The sequence below is a fragment of the Poecilia latipinna genome, unplaced genomic scaffold (assembly GCF_001443285.1).
Source record: "Poecilia latipinna isolate Pla-1442-1.1 unplaced genomic scaffold, P_latipinna-1.0 Scaffold28, whole genome shotgun sequence".
NCBI lineage: Eukaryota > Metazoa > Chordata > Actinopteri > Cyprinodontiformes > Poeciliidae > Poecilia > Poecilia latipinna.
The window spans coordinates 270,273-291,838 of record NW_015112644.1 but is presented as its reverse complement, the minus strand read 5'-3'; the positions used below and the strand labels follow the sequence as shown (position 1 = coordinate 291,838).

At 36.7% G+C, this 21,566-nt stretch overlaps 1 protein-coding gene across 5 annotated transcripts in view; it reads right to left on the bottom strand.

Moving 5' to 3' along the window:
- Nucleotides 1-21,566, bottom strand: part of dlgap2a (discs, large (Drosophila) homolog-associated protein 2a) — a 182,786-nt gene that overhangs the window by 23,721 nt on the left and 137,499 nt on the right. For 2 of the 5 annotated variants that reach the window (XM_015039390.1, XM_015039408.1), the window contains 4 exons: nucleotides 12,874-12,942; nucleotides 10,423-10,582; nucleotides 8,274-8,490; nucleotides 311-5,743 (listed from right to left, as the gene is read on the bottom strand). In XM_015039390.1, the coding sequence (XP_014894876.1) occupies nucleotides 3,435-5,743; nucleotides 8,274-8,490; nucleotides 10,423-10,582; nucleotides 12,874-12,942 (2,755 nt within the window). In that variant the 3' untranslated portion in view covers nucleotides 311-3,434. Of the gene's footprint in view, nucleotides 1-310; nucleotides 5,744-8,273; nucleotides 8,491-10,422; nucleotides 10,583-12,873; nucleotides 12,943-21,566 lie in introns of those variants that run through there. The other 3 variants (XM_015039417.1, XM_015039398.1, XM_015039425.1) reach the window with 3 other exon arrangements.

The following is a 21,566-nucleotide window of genomic DNA, read 5'->3' as shown; positions in this document are numbered from 1 at the left end:
ACCACCCAGTTTTTTTAAAATAAAAAAATATAAAAATTTAAAAAAAAAAAAAAAAAAAAAAAAAAAAAAAAAAAAAAAAATATATATATATATATATATATATATATATATATATATATATATATATAAGATTTTGATAATATAATTTTTAGATATAAAAATAGATTAAATAAAAGATCATGTATTTAGTTTTTTTTTTTTTTTAAACCACATATTTATTTGCAGTTGAATAACATAATAAATCCTTCATAATGACAAACACAAGTCAACGGCTCATCGGTAACAATTCAGTGTTTCTCAAAGGACGGCCGACTGTTGAAGCAGTTTATTTTTGGACTTCATGTTACATGTAAACATAATACCAGTGTGCTACTTTGCGAGAACATTTTACAAAAGAAGAGTATGTCACTTAAGAGGCCCAGGGTGGTAAAAAGTGGTGCATTTGGTGAATATGTTTAAAATAAATGCATCAGAAAAGACCCAATCAACTTTCCCGCCTTTCGTAAAGCTTTCAGATTCATCCAATTAAGAAAACCTTCATAAAGTGCTTTACACATATTCGATTCGAGATAATATGCAAGAAGAATTTCTTCTGATGTTCTGCTTGAAAATTAATTTGGATCCAAAGCTCTTTATAAGAGTCTGCACTTGAGTTGGCTATTCCACATAGAGCCAATTAAACAGACTGAGAGAACATATATAATACATCCTGTGAGTGGCCTGTAGTCCATTAATGGTAGAGAATGCTGCGTCTCCATTGGTGTGGAGGCTCCTTTCATTGTGCTGAAAATCAAAATGAACTGGACCAAGGACTGAGGCACAGTATATGAAATGCACAAAATATTGAGGCAATCGCCAGTCATGCACCATAATAACAGTAATTTCTTCATTCAGTGTCACACATGTTAAAAATAGCCACTCAACGGTGCACTTTTTTTTTTTCTTTCGGAAGAAACACAATTCAACAAGTAATTACACTTATGTCTCATTGGTATTACATTCTCAAACTTTGATTCCTGAGGAATAAGATATATTTAAATAAAAAAAAAAAATACACAAACACCTCTTGCTATGTTTGTTGTTATAATAAGACAAGTCAAGTTATTAATTAATAACTTATATACAGTATTTATATATTTTCAATTTAAGGAAGAGACAGGGACATATAAGTATTACACGCATCGATATCTTTGTCAGTAAACATATTTTGACAACACATTCACATCCATTTTTGGCAGCAATCTGCACATACAAAGAAACCAAAACAAGTCATTTATAAGTTCATGTGAACGTGGCATGGCCAAGGGAATAAGTATGAAGAAAAGCGGTAAAAAGAGATAAAAAGCCAATAAATTAGCTGAAATTTTGTATTTTTTAGAAAGTGATCCGATCCTCTAACATCAGCTGGTTCATTCATTAGTGATGGTCAATTAAAAGATTCCCAATTTTAAAAGCATCACTCAAGAAACATCTCATCATGGGTACAAGCAAGGAGTGCTTTCTTTAGTTTTGTATTATATCCGGAGCCCACACACTTCTAAACTTCTGAATGTTCCACTGAGGAAATGTGAGGTCCGAATCTAGAAGGGGAAAGACACCAATTCACCATCAACCAGCCACAACCGGGTCCTCCTTTAGAGATTTCTTGTAGTCAAAATTCTAAACAGATGAATTCTCCTAGAATTTGAGAGTAAAGGACCACATGCAAATGGATTAGGAAAAATTTCAGTTTTTTCAAAGTAAATAAATAGTGATGAACCCAAAAGCAATGGTCTTTGTGAATGTTCACAATTTAAGACTCCACTGCTGAAGAAAAAAAACAAAACAAAACCACAACAACAAATTGAAGGTTGTTTAATGTTTTCTGCAAAAAATAATAAACAACCCATTGATTTTGTGGGAGAATCTTGTATGCTTTGATGAAACCAAAATTGACGTGATGTAATTGCACTGACTACTTTTGCACAGGTTTTGCGTTCCAGTTGCACAAAATATAAATGAACTTGTTTTGATTTCTTTGAATTTAAAACAACAAAAGGTGCTGATTTTGTGTCGCTTGGCCTAATATAAATATCTTTACGAAGAAAAACCCATTATTTCCTTGTACCCCTACATTTAAGTCAATCCAGCAATGTGTTTGCATGTGGAGAAGGTTTGTGTGCATTTTGGAATTTTGTTTTGCATTCAAAAATGCTACATATCTAAACTGTACTGTAACTGCACAAATAGTCAAAAATGGTGAATTATTAATTCAGTTTCCAATAAGATACAGTTGTTTCATTAAAAATTTACTCCATCAAAAAGTAATATTTACCTATTTACTTTATCTGCCTTTATTTTGGAAAACTGTACGAACGAAAGGCAGACTTGCGTTTTGCACAACCAATAATGACTGATTAACATCCTAATCTGTTAACGAATATAATGATGAAGGGCAATAATATCTTATAAAAGAAAAGTTACTTTTTTTCAAGTCAGCTTTAATATGGGGAGGGTTTTTAACCATTTCAAGCTACAAATAATATGTCACAACTTCCCTCCGGCTTGTCTTGTTACAACTGCTACAGTACAGTGGTGAATCTCACTCTAAGATTGTGCAAACAGCATTTCACAGCATCAGAAGTCCATCCAACAGCTCACGCGGTAAACAGTGCATCTTTATAGTTATATGATAACTACCAATACGTGTTTCACTCCATATTAGAGTGGCAAAGCAGCTTAAAATAGATTCAGAGAAAGTGTCTATCGTTTTTTACGACGATTGTCAGGATCTCGTACCACCAGTTAATCAGTGTTTCTTTTCAAACAGACGTGTAAAACTATGACAATATGAGTACATTTTAAATCAGTTTGTTTCAAGATTTGAAGTAGTACATTTAAAAAAGTCCCAGATTATGATTTACAGCAATGACAGCTGCTTAATTATATTTCTAAAGTTTAAAGCAGTGGTTCCCAAACCTTGTCCTCAAGGATTCGTGGCCTACATGCTTTAGGTGTCTCCTTGCTTCCAAACACCTGAGTTAAATAAATGGTTGACTAAAAGTCTTTTGCAGTGTATGAAGGCTGCAGAGGAGGCCACACAATCATTTGAATCAGGTGTGTTGGAACAGAAACACATCTAAAGCATGCAGAGCAAGGTTACTTGAGGACAAGGTTTAGGAACCACTGCTTTAAAGAACATTAAATACAGTCAGCATATCTGCCACCACAGAGGCGTCACTACATTCCTGTTGTGTCCTGTGATCCATGAAATGTAGTTTTGTTTCTAGCAATCCCTTTCTTTCCAATACTTTTTCATGAAAATGTTCTAGAGGCAAGTAGTTCCTCCAATGCCTCTTTGAGGTCCATGTATTGTACTCCAAATCACTTGATGCTACAGTGACCTTCAACTATAACTTGCGCTACATTTTGTCTGCTGAGAACGAGGCATGTGCTCAAAGGGTAAGAGACACATATGTGATTTCTGAACTGTTGAATTCATATCTACCACTCCATAGTTCAACACTGGCACTCCTGCGCACCGAGTCACTCCTTTTTTCTCTCTTCTGCCATCTGTACCACAAAAAGCCGTGCTCCACTGAGGATCTCTCTGAACTGCCTGTGGTCTCCTCTTCAATATGACCTGCAGTCTCCTGGGATACAGCCACACACTCCGGTGTCTCGGTCATCACATCATCCGATGGAGGAATTTCTTGAAAGTCTGGTGATGATGGTTCTGTGTCAGGCAGCGCAGGATCTGGTGTTGAGTTTGTAGGTCCAAAGTCTATTTCCAGTGATGAATCTGGGGATACTGAACTGGGTGGTGAAATTGTAACAGTGACCTGTGGAATTAGTACTTTGAGTATATCTGAATTATCAGAAGTATCTATATCTGGTAAAGGGGAACTCTGAGAATCAAACTGGTATAAAGGAGGTTCAACATCATCAACATTAAATGATGAATCTGCACTCAGGTTGAAAGGCTCTGGTTCAGGGTCCATAAACACAGAATCAAGGTCATCCTGATCCAGTGAGGTTAGCATAACTATATCAAAGTGGACTAAATCAGCATGATAAATTGGGGTGTTATCCAGGGGTTCTGGAAGAGGTGGCCACTCTGTGTCTTGGAATTCTGGGTCAGTGTTTGGCTGAGATTCTGTTGAACTGAAAGCAAAGGCTGGACCAGGAATTACTTGCTCTGGCGTCTCAGAAGGATAATCAGGATCACTGATACTAGGATAAAGATTTGCGTCACTATCAGTTGAACTTGCTGGAGATACTGCATCAAAGTGCTCCGAGACCACTATAGATGGACATTTGATGCCAGTTTCTGAATAATTTGGTGTAACATTATCAGAATCAGTTGACTGAATGTCACAGACTGGTGTTATATCTTTGAGAGGGTTTGACGAAGACATCGAGGTCACTTTTGATGTTTTTGACACTGTCTCTGTTGAATCAGTAGGCCCAGATCCCTCTGCTCCTGAAAGATGTAAAGACTCTGTAGGTGGGTCTTGATGGATGGCTTGTGGCTTGTCAACATTGACAGGATCATCAATCTCTTGATTTGGGTTTATGTCATAATCATGTTCCTCTGGTGGAGACACAGTAACTGTAGGGACTGGATATGGTAGTTTTATCTTGTCTCTTTCAATTTGTTCTGGGACTTGGGATTTTGTATCATCAGTATGAGATTGTTTAGCATGTGAAAGGGACTCATTAGCTGGTCCCACATCTATTAGTTGATGAGTGATAAGGATTTCTTGTTTCACTGCAGATGAATCCTGAGGGCGTTCGACAACTTTTTCTGATGTGAGCAAAGCTGTCTCCTGAGTGATTACTGCCTCATTTGTGAGAGAAGCAGATGAAGTTATATTATCTTTGAATGGCAGTTCTAAGTCTGGCTTAGATGTGGACGATACCATAGAGGAATCAATTGGCTCTGGTTTAACTGTTCTACTTGAACAAGGAAGTATTGGATCTAGAGAGAGTGGGATGGCACTCTCTACAAACATGGACTGCGGACAAGCAAGAATGCTTGGGTCCATTGACAGCTGTTTTGGCAAATTTCGGCGAGAACTTTTCTTTTCCTCATTCTCCTCTGGACAGTTAACGGCTGCATCTGCAGTGCTTTGTCTTACTAGGGCTTTGCTTCTGGCCTGAATCCCAACAGATACTTTGGATATCTGGGGATTTTTCTCTCTTGCTCCCCCAATTCCTTTGTCTGTGGATGTCGTTGCAACTCCTCCTCCGCCAAAGCCTGTCCCCACTCTTGTCCCTGTCCCTGTGCCAGTCACAACACCTTTGCCTAAGCCTGCTCCAGCTCCTGTTGCCATTCCACCACCTTGAGGAGACCATGTGTTGTAATGCTGTGTGAAAGTGTTGAAATTACTGTTGAAAGCACGGAGCTCCTTACATAGATCCCGCCTGAGTTCAGCCAGTTCTCGACGCATGGCGGAAACTTCTTCCTTCCACTGCATGCTGATAGCTGCAGCTAATGTGGCAGACTCTTTTATACTAGCTTGGATTGCTTTTGGTGAAGGTCTTTCGGGAGCACTAGATCTTGGGGATCGAAAGAGGCTTGGAGAAACAGGTGGCCCAGACATGGGTTTTGCAGTAGCCCCCACAGCATCTGGGTTGTAAAGCCTGTCTCTTCTGATGGGGCACCCAAGATCATCATGTGTCAATGGGGCTGCATCTGCCAAATCCTCAGGTATACTGTCTTGATCAGGTAAACAAGTTTCTTCCTGCACATAATTTCTGTCTGCAAGACAAATGTAAACATGAATCTGTAATATAGCCACAGGTATGAACAGCTGGAGATATTGTGCTTTTTATAGTTAAAATTATGTCATGCTATGAATGCCTTGAGTCAAAACAAGACATATATGTGATATCGGGATTCAAGCCATAATTTAAGAGAATTATTCCAATTAGCTTCCAAGTAAATTTGAAATTAATCATGTACATACAGTGTATAAAAAGACACAATCATTTTGTTTGTTTGTTTCAATTTATCACTTTAAACCAGACTACACTTTTACATCTTAGGTCATTAGGGATGATCAAAATTACTTACATAAATTTGATCATTTGGCAAAATGCCTTCATTGAATTGGAAAAGCCATGATGAAGATGTCATAGTTTTATAGAACATCTGAGTTTTTCCAAGGTACAACCGTAAATGTATTTTACAACACACTACTTTAAACAGAGTCATTGTCCACATAGAAAGAAGTCCTGTACAGGTACAGGCTAAAATGACTCTCTGCAAAGAAGAAGCCTTAGCTTCAAAGGTGATATAAAAAGGCCTGGTTAGAGTTTGCAAAAGCACTCTATGACAATGTTCTAATTATTTAGAGACAAGTCCTACTGTTTCATAAAGAAACATAGTGAACATATTGGAGCAACATCTTCAGATATCATCAGGCCCTGACAGTAGGTGAAGTTGTGCCAAAAAGGTTGGACTTTAGGGCCAACACAAAGTCCTGAGCTCAGTTATATAGATGACTTGTGGACATTGCTGAAAAGGTGTGTGTTCATAACAGTCAAGAAACCTGACTCGGTCACACCCGGTAAGTGAGTCAGAAGGAATGGGTCAAAATTCCAGAGAGACGATTGTGATAAGCTTGCAGAAAAATACACAATATATTTGACCCGTGCGATGCAGTTAAAATGCATTTTTTCTACATAGAAAGGACATTTAGGTAAAATGTTTGACTTAAGGAAAGCTGAAAAACATCTTTATTTTTTATTTGTGTGACATTTGGCAAATAGGGCTAATTATTTCAGCTCTAAAAATAACTTATAGCTGACCTAAAACATACATATGTAGTCTTGTTTAACATCAGACAGTCAAGAAATGCAAATTCTGTGTCCTTTTATACATTGTATTGAAATATCTGGTGAGGAACTCTCACTTTATAAATGTCGATACAGTTCTGGAAACATGGATAATATCACGTATTCCCGCGTTGACCCATTTCAAGTAATAGCTTACACTGCCTTCTCAACCTTAATTGGGTCATGCATTCTTTGCAACTTTTCAATGCACAAAGCTGAAATTTTTAGATTTAAAAGTCCATCAATGAAATGAGAATCTGTAATAAAAAGGGCTGTAAAAAAATAATTGCACTTCTATTCTTCAGCTTTTTGGATGAGAAAGAAACAATGAAAAACTTTGTGCAGTAAAAAGAGTAAAGATGAGCAAAGCTTCCAAACCTTTTCTAGTCAATCGGGAAAGTATAGCATGAACCCTATTGAAACAGTGAAGTCCAATTAGACAGACTGAATCAAAGCTCTAATTGCCCTTTGTTGAAAAGAGCAGCTGAATCAATTTTGCACAGATCTCAGTCTCTTACAGAGGCAATATTTTGAAGGGTATTGAGAAAGCAGTGTAAGCAGACATTTGTTTAACCATGAGCACATCTCCAGATGTTCAGACCTCTAACTTTCCCTACAAGAACCCAGTCTGTCGGCAGCATCCATTCATACTTTTTTTCTCGAGCCTTATTCTTCTTCTTCTATTCTTCATCCTTTCAAAGCAGTCTTGTCTCATCTGTGAATCCAGCAGCCATGAAGGAAGTTGAGCACACCGGTAGATTATAGCCAAGGCCCAGTACCAATTAATCAGCATCAGTATATCTTACAGTGTAATCATTATCATCTTTACATCTTTCAGTACTGAAGTTTAGACATGATAACTTTCAGCTCTATTGAGAGATTTTTTTTTTTTTTTTTTTTGTGGAACCACAACGTTTTAAAATGAGTTTGAAAAAATTAAATTGGGTAATGCAAAAATCTTTAACCATAGAGAGGGTTTATCACTCTGGAGCTAATGTGCTTTAGCACAGTCTGAACTTTGGACATAAGAAAAGAAGGTTCTGTATAAACCAAATGCACCATGTGTTACCTTTAAACCACAAACTCCATATGGAAAGTTAGTGAAAGAATCCATTGTGTCCCTATTCTGACTTGATTTTCCTTTCACACAATTTGTGATTTTCAATAGGGTTCATAGCTTTACTCTCCGATGCATTGAAGTGATGAGCAAATCAAGGACTGTTTCCAAAACGACCATAGTTCACAAGCTGCAATTACAATAATCCATGAAAATGGAAACATAAAAAGTGATTCATGCAGCAAATATAAGAACTAGTTGCTACTAACTGGTCTATATTCATCCATTACTACAAATGTAAGTTTAGGTGTTTTTGCATTAATTTGTTAGATCCTTTTCTCACAAGACACAATTCTCCATGATGTATTTATTGGACTGTCTAACTTGTCCTCACCTGTGGTTGACCTGATAGTGGAGGTAACAGTGGACGCCATGGGGGGGATGCAGTCATCATCTTGGGAGTATCCAGCCTGGATGGCTCGTAGGTAACTGTGGCTCCTGGTTCTGAAACATCCAGGGAGGTCCAGTGCCTCCATGGCTTGGGATTCTACCTCACTGAACACCGACTCACACACAGATTCGAACTGGCCATTTACTTCAGTTTCACTAACCTGAAGGAAACAATACACACAGTTATTCCTCCAAATGCTGGAGCCAGAAAACATACAAATCTATGACTGCATCATCTGGAAATCTCTTGTTGTGTTGACAAAGACCATATAAATGGGAATGAACGTGTAACTGCCTTCTGGCAGTGAGTTTTTTTTTTCCTATATAGATCATCTAAACAGGAAATGTGGGTGACACATTTATCCCAATCCACCAAAAAAGCTTCTCTGTTGGAAATACTTTTTTCATACTGATTATGAATTAATTGGAATCTTAGGTTTAAATTGCACAACCTAGACTTGTGGATTGAGAACACAGTACACAGCTTATTAGCTCAGGCAGACTCAACAGTCAGACCACCAAGTGTTTTTTTTTTTTTTTTATTTATTATTTTTTATTTGATTCTCAACAAAATAATCCAAAGAATAAATTGCTTGATTGCATAGAGCTCCTCAGAGTAGCATCCAAGCTACTCCTTTCAAACAACGGCCTTCCTGACTTTCTCCACCTCCATGAATAAATCACTGTATATTCATGCTGTGAACTCAAATTAGTGTTATGCATTCATGTCCCAATTAAATATTTAAATCATAACGTCAACCCTCCCTATCACTTTTGTTTGGCTTTCACACATTTAAGCATATTTCTCAATTTCTGAGATGTAAATAAATAAAGCCATTGTAAGCTCCCAGTCTGAAGACAGACGAAATGGAAAAATGGTAAAGATGAAACGTAGAACCTATAACAAATGAGTGTCCTTCAGTTTTAAGGGGAAGTAATGTGGTTTGTCATAAAAAGCTAAGCAAAACATTGGGTAACACTTTATTTGAAGGGGGTTGAATAAAACTGACATGACACTGTCATAAACACATGTCATGAACATGAATAAGCCTTCATGAATATTTATGACTGTTGTCATAAAGCGTCATTCGGTAAATTATGACACTTAATATGAAGTTGACATTATTCAAAATGTCTTTGTTATGACAACTTGACATTAAACAATAAATCATTACCGTTATAAATTTGTTATAAAAGTATTACTGATTGCACTTTAAAAATTAGGTAACTTTATGTTATTAAAGGTAAAGTTTAAACAGTAATGATTTCTTGGTTAATGTCAAGTTGTCATAACAAAGACATTTTGAATAATGTCAACTTTGTATTAAAAGTGTCATAATTTACTGAATGACACTTTATGACAACAGTCATAAATATTCATGAAGGCTAATTCATGTGCACGACAGGTGTTATGACATGTTTATGAAAGTGTCATGACAGTCTTATTCAACCCCCTTCAAATAAAGTGTTACCAAACCTTGTTTTTCTCCATAATCATTTAAACAAATAAATCAGTGGAAAAGCTTTCTTTTCAATACTAAATTTCCTCCATATATAAGATGTGGGCTAATGCCATTTAGATGCATTACAGTGCGCCCGGCTCTCTGTAAATGTCAGACAATGGGATGTAAATTTTTGCAGACTTAATCTTATCCTGTGATGCTGTGGGTATAACGTTTTTCAGTAATATCTCTGATACTGATTCATCACAAACGGTGCACAGATCAGAAACAATTTTATATTCATATCAGATAACATGAAGAACCATAAAGATAAACATCTTGTTCTACTGAGATTTGGACTTAGAGGGGATTTAGCCGAGCTTTTAGTACTCACAACAAATCAATAAGCTTCTTTTCCCAAGAAGTAGATGAATATCTCAGCAACCTGTTTGAGTGTCTTAATTAGTACAGATTAACAATGTGAAACAAACTAGTGCATAAAAGATATATAGCTAAATTAAAATCAGAAAAAAAAACAACATATATCTATGTCATGTATTTATGTAAAAAGTAGTGTTGATTCTCATCATCTTTAGATTTCAGGTGTCTGTATTTGGAAGACATGTTGCAGATTTTATGCTGCACACTCACCTGGCTCACTTGACTGACGCAGCTAGCCTGACTAAGCGTGCTGACAGCCCGCATGTAGCTCTGGTTCCGGGAACGAAACTTGGGCGAGTTGTAGTTGGTAGAGGGATCCAAGGCAAGGCTGGGGTGTATTTCCCTGGTAGCCTGCAAGTGGTAGTTCTGACTAAATAGACAAAAAGAATAAGAAAATGTCAGCGAGTTATTTTTTTTATTTTTTAAATAAATCAATGAAATAAATTCTAATTGCTTTAACTGGTGCTTACACATGTAACGTGTAAGCACCAGTTACACACGTGTTTCTCAATAAGGGAAGCCCTTTCCTTTGCTACAGTGATATGCTTGTTGGTGTCCTTTGTAAGACAGTTCGATTTCTGTTGTGCTGAAACATCCGATCAATGCTTGGAAATGAGGGAAATGCAAATCAGCAGCTAGTTAGCGAGCAAGCAATTTTGAAAGATCACCCCAGAGTCAGCCATGTCAATTAAATGTACTTGGCGAGAGATGCTCAGAAAGTCATTACTGGTTAGGAAATTTGCAGGAGAGAAGACGAGGAGGACACCAGCTGTATGCAAACTGATAAATATGGTGCAAAACACTTTAGGAAAGTAAAGTTTGGTCCGTTTCTAAAAGCTGGCAATAAGTTGTTCCTTGTTTTACAGATAAACACTAATGTTTGAAAGCAGGAAAATGTCAAAAAAGTTCACAGCCAATTCCCAGAAAATTAGCTAATTATATAATTAACTACATAAAATAAAATATTCTAGCCCAAGACAAATACAGTGGACTCCTACCTATTGACTGTTCAGTATTCATGGATTCATTTATTTGGGAATATTTCCAAGAAGCAGATGAATATGACTGCAGGTTATTCACAGAAAATGTGATCATTTACACAGTTTTACACAGTACAAAACTAAAATATTTGAGCGAAAAGAGAGAGAAAAAAATGCAGTTTATCAACCTGGAATACATAAACACAGTGCTACTTGACATGCTATTGGCTTGCATTTGCAAAACAGTCAGTCCAGGAGCAGCATTTATTGTCCTTGGTGCTAACTGGTTATACTCCCAAGAGTGGAAAAAAGGAAGACTGAAGATAAAAAGGAAATTATGACTTCATTTTATTTTATTTTATTTTATTTTATTTTTACAAAAAGAAACCTGAAAATATTGGCATATGAATGTATTGAGCCATAGTGGATGTTTCTATGAGCTCTGAACATTTAGACAGAAATGTTAGTTCATTGTTTGGGGAAAATACCCCAAGCTCAATCAGATTGAGATAAATGTTTAATTCTTTCTTTTTTTTCAGATTCTCAATCGGACTGGGCATTCTAACACATGGATATGAGTTTGACAAAAATCATTCCATAGTAGCTTTGGTTGTATAGTACACGGGTAAACCTCTGCCTGGGTCTCAAGTGTTTTGCCGCCATTTACATTTCACCCAGGAATGCCCAAATCTAAACAATAACCAGGAAAATGCAATTGAAATGAAAAATCTCTTTTGCAGGAGAATCCTGACAGTATTTTTCTGCAAAAGAAAAGCATATCCACAGCATGATGCTGCCACAATGTCACAGAATTAAGATGACTTGTTCAAGGTAATGTGCATGATTTAGTGTTAGATCACACAAAACACTTTGAATTTAGGCCAAAATGTTCACTCTGAGTCTGATCTAATTAAAGCACCTGTAAGGCTTGAGACAAACTTCAAACCAGACCACTTTTTCCACAAAGGTAAGATATATGAAAGCCACAACCAGTGATAAAATGAGCAGTAAAATGTTAAAAGGTGTACTGTATTACACATAACCCAGGTTAAAACAGCTCTATAAATCAGTAACAACAAGAGTCAGCACACAGCTTTCTTTATTACACCTAGAAACAACTGATCAGGCCCAGAACCTGGGTGTAATGATCAACAAGACCCTGAACCTTCAGAGACACATAAAGGGAAATAAAAAGTCAGTCTGCCATCACCTCCAGAACTTTTCCAGGGTTCAATGATGTCCAGGCAGGATCCTGAGAAACATATCCATGCATTTATCCATGTTTAGTCAGATTGATTTCTGTGTCTTCTCAGGTCTGCCTTAAAAGTGAGACAGTTGCAGCTGCAGCTGTCCTCTCATCCTCACTAAAACTAGCAAATGAAAACGCTGAGCAGTGATCAGAGTGAAAATTAACTAAAATTTTAATTAATATTTTTTGATGCAATAATTTCACATTCTTATACCATTATTTCAAAAAATCATTATAAAATAATTTAAATAAATTGTTTATTCAAATCTTCTTTATTTGATATGTATCAGCTCATCTTCATTTGTGCACTGCCACAGGCAATTTCTCATTGGCAGTCAATATTTAGCATATTAGCAGTAAGGTTAGAATGCTTCCTGCTATTAACCTTCCTGCGAGAACATGGCAGCAACAGAAGAGTAAGCCTGTATTCACCTTAAGTCTGCAGCAAAATTGGTGATGTAGTTATGCATGTCACTGTTGATTTTATCCAGGCGGTAAGAACTGTGGGTAGAGAAAAGAACAACGTTATTGGGTTCCACGAGTAGTTGCTGGATGGGATGTGAGGTTTCTCAGCAAGACTCCAATGGAAATACAGCTCTGAATGGAATTTGTAACCCATTAAATGTTTGCTTGGAAGTATTCACCAAAGTGCTGCAAACATTAGGGTGATATACTATGACCAGGGGTGCGAGTGTGTCACCACCAGTATGAAAAAAAAAAAAAAAAAAAACGGTCTGGCGGAGCTAATGATTTGATAAAAAAAAAAAAAAAACTACACAAACACAAGTGATGTGTTATGGGAAGGGTGCCATGATGTCTGTAAATGCACAAAGATGTCGTCTAGCACCACATCCTACCAAAAGCATTTAATGATGAAATGCAGTCTGCACAAAAAAAAAAAAAAAGACCCCATCATAAACCACCTTTCTCACCCTGTGGTTAGTGAGTGGATAATTCAAAAAAGACCCTTCCTGGAGTCTATGTGAAAAAAATATATTAATAAAGCTTTTAACTGACGAAATCAGGCAGAAGCAGGCATGTACAGATATTATCTCTACAGCTGAGCGAAGAGAGTCTGTTTTGAAAATGTGTTGGCTGCTTTTTATCAAATCATGTCGCAGCAAATTCCCTCTAATGTTTTCGATTGGTGCTAATGCACTTCCATTGTCGGCAGATGTCAAGGTGAGGGATAATGGGGAATGAGACATTCGCCTGTCTGTCATTCTACAAGCAAAAATATTCAGCCAACTGTTGAACTGATTCAAAGATGCAAGTATATGCATCTTTGAATCTGGAAAGGTGTTTCTGAGGGAGAGAAGTTTAGAGACAGAGAAGTATGTGAAACTTCGAAAGAAAATCTACAAAAAGTAAAAAGAAGAGAAAACATTTGAAGTTTCAGAAATTACGCTGCATAAAGTTTTGGTAAATAAAATACATCAAAACAGGTTCGGGAGAACAGCTTTCTTTGTGTTTTTTCTGGTCAGTGAAGAAACAGTATAATTTTTTATGGTGCTTTTGTCAGTAGGTATTATAAGTGTTAAAGTTGTCTCTTTAACTTGTTTTTCCAGTGTTACAAAAATATTAGGTTTCAAATATATCTGTTCTCCTAAAAAAAAAAAAAAAAAAAGATGTTGACAACTCAATCTGGATGCATCTTGTTAGTGCGGGCTATTTCTAAAGCCTCCAGACCACCGCAAGCCAAGGTTGTGCTGGCAATCCTAAGCTTGCCCTGTGCATGTTCTAAAAACACAGTGCTAATTATTATTAACCCTTTGAACTATTTTCTTTTTTTATTTTGATTTTGCAACTTTACATCCAAAAAAGTCAATGTATTTTCAAGGTAATGTATGTAACATGAAGTAGTGCAATATTTTGAAGTAGAAGGTAAATTATCTCTTCAGCCAGAACTACGACAGAATTATTTCAAATCATATTCATTCATTCATTAGAAAGATCTAGCCAAGGTCCAGATCTAAATCTAACTGGGATTTTGTGATGGCTGAGCCAGTACGTCAGTTACCACGGTGGCCAGATCCCCACACAAGCACCCGTCTGCTCAAGCACTGAGAACATGATCCCTCAGTAACCTGGGCAAGCATTAGCCCGCTACTGTGGCAGGAACTCAGAAAAATAAAGAGGAAAGTATCCCTAGACCAGTAAAGGTAGAGAAGTTAAAGGCAAAGGATGATGCAGCCTCATGTTCTGCGTCCAGCTCCCACATGCTCATCCCATCCCAGGTGTGTGCATGAGTCTCAACTTCTGATGAAACATGAGAGCCTTGGGCATTAGGGTTTATAAATGCCACAGTGTTCAGTGTCATTCAAATACAGATAATTATGTGTTGGGAAAAGGCCGTGCAAACAGATAATCACTCAAATTACGCATGACACATTAGCTGTAGGCACAAATCGATAGACTGGAATTGTGCTCTGACCCTGAGAACTTTAGGAGATGTGCTTGTACATAAAGGAAACCCGTCAGAATGAGTAATTACAAAGTGTTCATCAGGATTTATTGAACTGAATTTATTGCCTGTGTGTTAACACTAATTACTTATAGTCATGCCAGAAGCCAGTCATTATGTATGGCAAAAAAAAAAGAAAAAAAAAAAAAAAAGAAAAAATCTTTTGTTTTGGAAAAAATGAGGTGACTTGATTTGTTTTTTTGTTTTTTTTAGCTCGAGCATAAGGTAAGATGGGATGCATGTCAAAACAGAAATGCTCCTCTGAGCTTTTGCGTCATTACGAATGATCAAATATGACACATGATGTCATGCATTCGTTATTTAGAATAGTGCTAATAGTAAACATTATTGTATGTCACTCAGTACCCCGTCATTTATACAGTTTTTAAACATCTTCAGCAGGTCTGACTGGCAAAAAAAACAAAAAAAAAAACAGAAAATGATCTTTAACTCACAGAACCAGTGCTGTTTGGGGCTGAGGATGGGTAAATAATCTTTAACAAATTCACTGACATCTAATTTTACTTCAAGTGCTCAGGCTGTTCCGGCTCAGTGCACCCATGACAATGCGTTCCTTCATTGGTGGGACAAACAAAGATCCTGTCAACTGTAAGAGTGACGGAGAGCTTGAAAGAAGGAAAGACGAGGGGAGGTGACACAACTTGACAGCCTGTTCTCACTTTAACACGATTTGCTTCAGGGAGCCGCTGCTGTCAGATTTGTGTTTGGCCCATCAGAACCGCCCCAGAGGGACATCAAATTGCTACAAGTGCAAAGGAAATCTAACCTATGTACCTTCTGTCTTCAATTCAATCTAATTCCATCCCAACATGTCCAATGAACCGTAAGAGCATAAAGGCTCCCCATGCAAGCAGTTCTGGGCAAGTATCGGAAAAGCCATTCGTGTGGATTCAAACTGGAAACAGAAATGAACAGAGGCACCACTGCTACAGAAGAAACATTGAAAAAAAACCTGAGGCAACAATTGGGACGGTAATGTTACGTAATATTACGCATTACATGACCAAAAGATATCGAATTTTTGTCAATGCTTGACGTTTTATTGTCAGGAAAACCTTGTGTAATGCACAACTGTGCAAAAGTCCCGAGTCACACATCTTTTCAAAATTTCTTCTCGAGAAACTTCAGCATGGCCTTAAATAATACTTCTTCAAAGTTTCAAATTTTTATGCCCGCATCAGATCATTTTCCAGTGGAAAGTTTTATCATTTATTTATTCAGTCAGCCGAACTTCAGATGTGAACCAGTGGTGCAGCAACACCCCACAGATTACTGCATGAACAAAAGATCAGATTTAAATATGATCTTTAGGTACTGTCACTAGCATCCTGACATAAAGACAGTTTTCCTATTTTTTTTCATAAACCACAAAGGGTAACATAGTTTGACATATATAAAATAGTTTTTATGCATCTACAAAATGACTCCCAAATAGCTATTTTCTTACCCTGGCATGCAACTGAAGGCTTATGCTCCCCCCGGGGCCTGTTGTCAGGATCTGAGGGATGCTGTTTATTTCTATGAATGACAGTAAGTTTTTATTCTGTGCTTCCACTTCAACGCTTTACCCTGTCATACACCGGTAATCTGACTCAGGTTACCAGTACACTGAAAAAAGTATTAACATCTTCTGGATTTTATTTTATTTTATTTTTTATATTACTGAACAGACATCGTAAAGACAGAGGAATCCAGCAGTCAGATCAGGGGTAAACTTAGAGCAGCATTGAAAGAAAACATGTCAGAGCCTGAAAAAGACTACAAAATCCTTCCAGCACGACGGAAACTGTAAACATAGAACCAAAATTATGATGGAAGGACTAAGATCAAATCATACTGAATTGGCCCATGAAAGCAAAGACATAAATCTTACTGGTGCTCTGTGGCAAGACCTGAAAATTATTTACAGATGTTCTCGATCCAAGTTGACTGAAACTGAGCTATTAAAATAGAGTTCATAGTTTAGACGAGCAAATCTGGTAGAAAAATTCCTCAAAAAAGCTGTAGATGCAGCGAAAAAAGTAAAATCTTATTATCCTTTTTATTGCAATTGACAGTTTTCCACAACTATCAAGTTAATTAAATCTAAATGAAACATATTAAAAACTGGGCAAAATGTGAAGAAATTCAATGATCATAAACAGATTTGTAAGATGCTGTACTCTTACACCGTCCTCACCAAACGTCCTACAAATCTGAACAGGGAGATGCAAGGAAACAGAAGGGCAGAAGGGATTTTTGAAGTTGGACTGTGGTAAAAGGGTGTGGTTTCAGTGGAGGAGTTCAGCTCAGGGAACAGATGAGGTTGATTAGAGCCACTATCATAGCCCTAGTTTTAAAATGCAGGCATGTGCTGAGCGCCTTGACAGTGCCCTGGAGAGCAGCTGCATGGGCTACACAGGATGTCCATTCTAGGACTTTCATTGCATTGTGTGATATTTCATTAAGTGTTGTAGGTGCATGCAACTCTGTGAACTAAGAACCAAGGCTAGCTGGTAAGTGTTTACAAATGTGGCGTAACGAGGTTGATTAACAGTTTAAAAATCATCCAAATTTCTATTAATCATGGTTTGATTGGGGCCATTTTTAAAGGACGTTATAACACACTGAGGGGCATAGTAGATGTAAAGGTCAGATTCTCAACAAAATCAATCTTTCGTCTCTGTGATCAGAAAAAAAAAAATATATATATATCACAACGCCACATCCTGGCATTCTTCATTCAAGTGGATTTGCCGGGGTAAAAGGGATGCTTCGGAACGACACCCTTGGGGACACTTGTGGGACTGGAAATGAAAGAACCTACAAACCCTCTCCTGCAGATTCAATAACGCGGCTGCCTCTGTCAATGGACTCAGAGGCAGGCCACACAGTCTGAGGCGTCCTGGTCAATATCTAGCTTTTTAGCAGAGCTCAGCACACTCCCGGTCTAAACCACAGAGCGAGCCGTTTATTCAGCAGGGCCTTGGAGTACAATAACTGTTATTGATATCCCTTCCCGCTGTTGCTTCCTCATAAATCATTTACTGTTTACAGCTATTCAGAATGGAAAGTGAGGGGGAGCTTTACATGATGCAAAAAGCAGGGAGCCTCGCTGTGGCAGCACCATACATTACGGCATAATCTGGGAGAGGCGTTAGAGGGGCAAAATGACTGCATCCGCTGAGACAAATATCATTATGGTCCTCCCTGATCACAACCCATAGCATTCGATTTGCCATTATGCATCCGCGGAGGGAAATATCTGGCTTATTATGTGGGTATAAAAAGGAACCATTTGACAGTAATAGCGTGTTTTTGGGTCTTTGCGTTCTTCTCTAGCATCATGGAAAAAAAAAATAAATAATTCTTACCATGAGTCGTGTTTGCGTGCAAGTGTTTTAATACACTGCAACTAGAAAGTATTCAAAATGTTTTGTTTTATTTATTTATTTATTTATTTATTTTTACATTTTGTTAAGTTACAGACTTATTCTAAAACTGGTGCAAATATTTTTCTTAAAGAACTACATATTATACCATTGATATCAAAGCAAATACAGGTTTCTTTACAAAGAAGAACAATTTCTTTCCAGAAATATTTTTGATCATTATTTCCTGACATACTGTTTTCTCAAAGCATCTTTTACGTTTATCGCAGCCTCAAGATTTTCGAGAGTTTTTTTTTTTTTTTTGATCTTTTGAGAGTTCTTCAACTGGATTTAAGTTTGGTATCGGGTTTGATCTCAAGAAATTTCACTCCTTTGCAATCTTTGTTCTGTAAACATTGCTGTGCTGGAGACTGAGCTCCAGGGCAACTGTAAGTGGTTCTCTTGTATAATTGCTATTTATTTGATGCCCTTCCAAGTTGCCCAGTCTCTGCCACTTAGCAAAACACAAACATCATGATGCTGCCACCACCATGCTTCACAGTAAAGATGGTGTTAAACATGATACACCTGTTTTAAATATTATAAACGACTTCCCTGTTGACATTTTTGGAGATTCCTGTAATCTTCAAATCAAGACTCTGGCTGGGTCTCTCCAAAATGAAAATACCACTTCAAGTTAGACATAAGTCTAATTTTGGTAAAATTGAAAGATTATTTTAAACCTGTTTCTACCAGTGATATGATTTGATGCTAACAGCACACACAGGTGTGTGTTCCTATCCAAATCATGTTCAGTTGACTGGATTTACCACAGATAGACTCCAGGTACAGAGGCTACAAAGACTATGTGAAGAAATTGGATGCACTGTTTTGAACACTGAAATGATGGAAGGGCTTTATTTTTTTTTTCTATATTTATGAACATCTCAGAAAATAAATGTGCACTTTGTCAATACAATATTTATTCTTAGTTTTAGCATAAATAGGTGACATAACAAAATACAAAAGGTGAAGCGGAATGAATACTTTTGAGTGGCACTTTATGTATTAAGGGTTTGTATCCTGTCCATGATAGTTTCCATAACTAAAGGTGAAGAATTTTAGTTTGAATCCACACAGAGCATGGTTTTAATCTGAAAAGTGAAAAATAGACAGAATTAGAATCTGTTATTTGTTTGTTACTGTCATTCTGAATATTATCACAGTTTTTGTCAAGGATCTAGATACAGGGTCATCTCTGCATAATGCCTTCAAGATAAGTTATGCTGTTTGCCTGCAGGCAAGTTGTATGATTTATGGAGAAGTGGCAGTGAACCTGCAGGGAAGTTGTCTTTGCAACCCCGTAACAGCAGAACAGGCTTCACAAACACAATGCTTGAGGCATGAAAAATCATAGACGTACCAGACTTTTATCCTCATGTTTTTTAATCAACGAAACTTAAAGAAAATACTGCACCCTAATTTTGATTGATGGGGTAAAAGACTTGAATTAATTTTGTAAACATAGGACAGCTACTGTAATTTTATGGAATTCAATCCATTTCATAGAATTCAACAGAAAAAAAAAATAAAAATGTGCGCTTATTTTGTAGCAATTAAAACAGCATAAAGCTTAAAATCACTGAAAATTACAACAACAACAACAACAACAACAACAACAACAACAACAAAAAAGAACCAGATAAAGCTTTGTTTTAGAAAGGGCAAGTCTGTGATGTATTTAGCTTCTAATTGCACCCTTTCAAATTTCTTCCACTGTAAACAAAGAGCAAAAGTTCCCACAAAAAACGTTTGATTTATAGCATCTAAACATTTTTTTTTCTGTTCAATACGACACAATAAAAACAGGTTTTACTATAAATGCACAAATCTGATATTAACAGAGGTCAATCTTAAGTTAAAATATAAGTGAAAAGCTAATTTATTTTAGTAATTCAATTTAAAAGGTGTAATTTGCATGCACAGTAGTGCAATTCAAGTCTTTACTTTGTTTGTTTTCATGATTATAGCTTACATTTAATAAAATTCAAAATCACTGTTAGCCAAACTCAAACTGACCCTCTCTTCAGAGAACCATTATGTACCTTCAATGCTGTGTTTATGCAGTACTTCATGCAAAAAGTAAGTACTTGGTGAATGTACTGTATAAATTAAAATTGTAAATAAAACATTGCCACTTCTAGGGATAAATAAATGCCTCAAACAAGGAGAATTTGTCCTCTCATAATTTCCCCATCACTTCACTGTTCTATTTGGCTGCATCTTTTAAGACATTTGCTGACTTCTTTTTTGCCGATATGAAAAATCCATGGAGGAGTTCCAGGCAGTACCAGGTTCAGATATGAGCAGCTTGACACTGATGAAATGCTGGGGTCTGCATGAAACATGAACACTGAGGGGAATGTGCCTGAGAAAATAACAACACTGACAGTGAGCTGAGATGAAATGCTGCCTTGACTTACACTCATTAAAAAGCAACACATAAAATAAATTCCATTGCAAGGACAGAGAACTGCCTGATACCGGTACATAAGTTCATAAAAAAATTTCTGGAAGATCTCAGCTCACTTTTACTGTACAGCAAAAGCACCGAGGCTGTTGAAGATGCACCTTGTAAAATGGCTATGGCAAATCAATTCAGGTGTAAAGAAGAACAAATATTTATATGCATATTTTAACTTTTCAGCTTAAGAAAACTCAAAGAAATATATGACCATTAAATAACACTAAAGCATATCTTCAATAAAATGTGCATTGAGAGTTTTCTTTCCCTGATGCAGCAGCACCACACACAAACTTAATATATAAGCATCATCGTTCAAAAAAAAAAAAAAAAGAGACTACCGTACAAAATATCTGTTTTACCCTAGGTTAATTAAAACTAGAACATTTCTGAGGAAATTTAAATGGGGCCTGCCAAAGTGTGGCTGTCGGATGAACCCAATGTTTTGATGGTAAAAATGAGCATCAGTGCTAAAGTAAGCTGCAATGTACTCAATAGCATGTGGAACGTTACAAGCATGTTAACTTACTTACTCCATTCAGTATGTTAAAATTGGTGTATAAGTCAAAATTAGCCAAAATGCTAACGTTAGCCTAAATACTGCCAGTGGCATGTGGGATATCACTAGCATGTTGTCTAACATTGACTTCCTCCATTGAGTGTGCTAAATATGCCTCATAAAAAAAAAAAAAAAAAAAAAAAAAAAAAAAAAAAATTTTTTTTGGGAAAAAAAACGGGAAAAAGGAAATTTTTATTTTATTTTTTT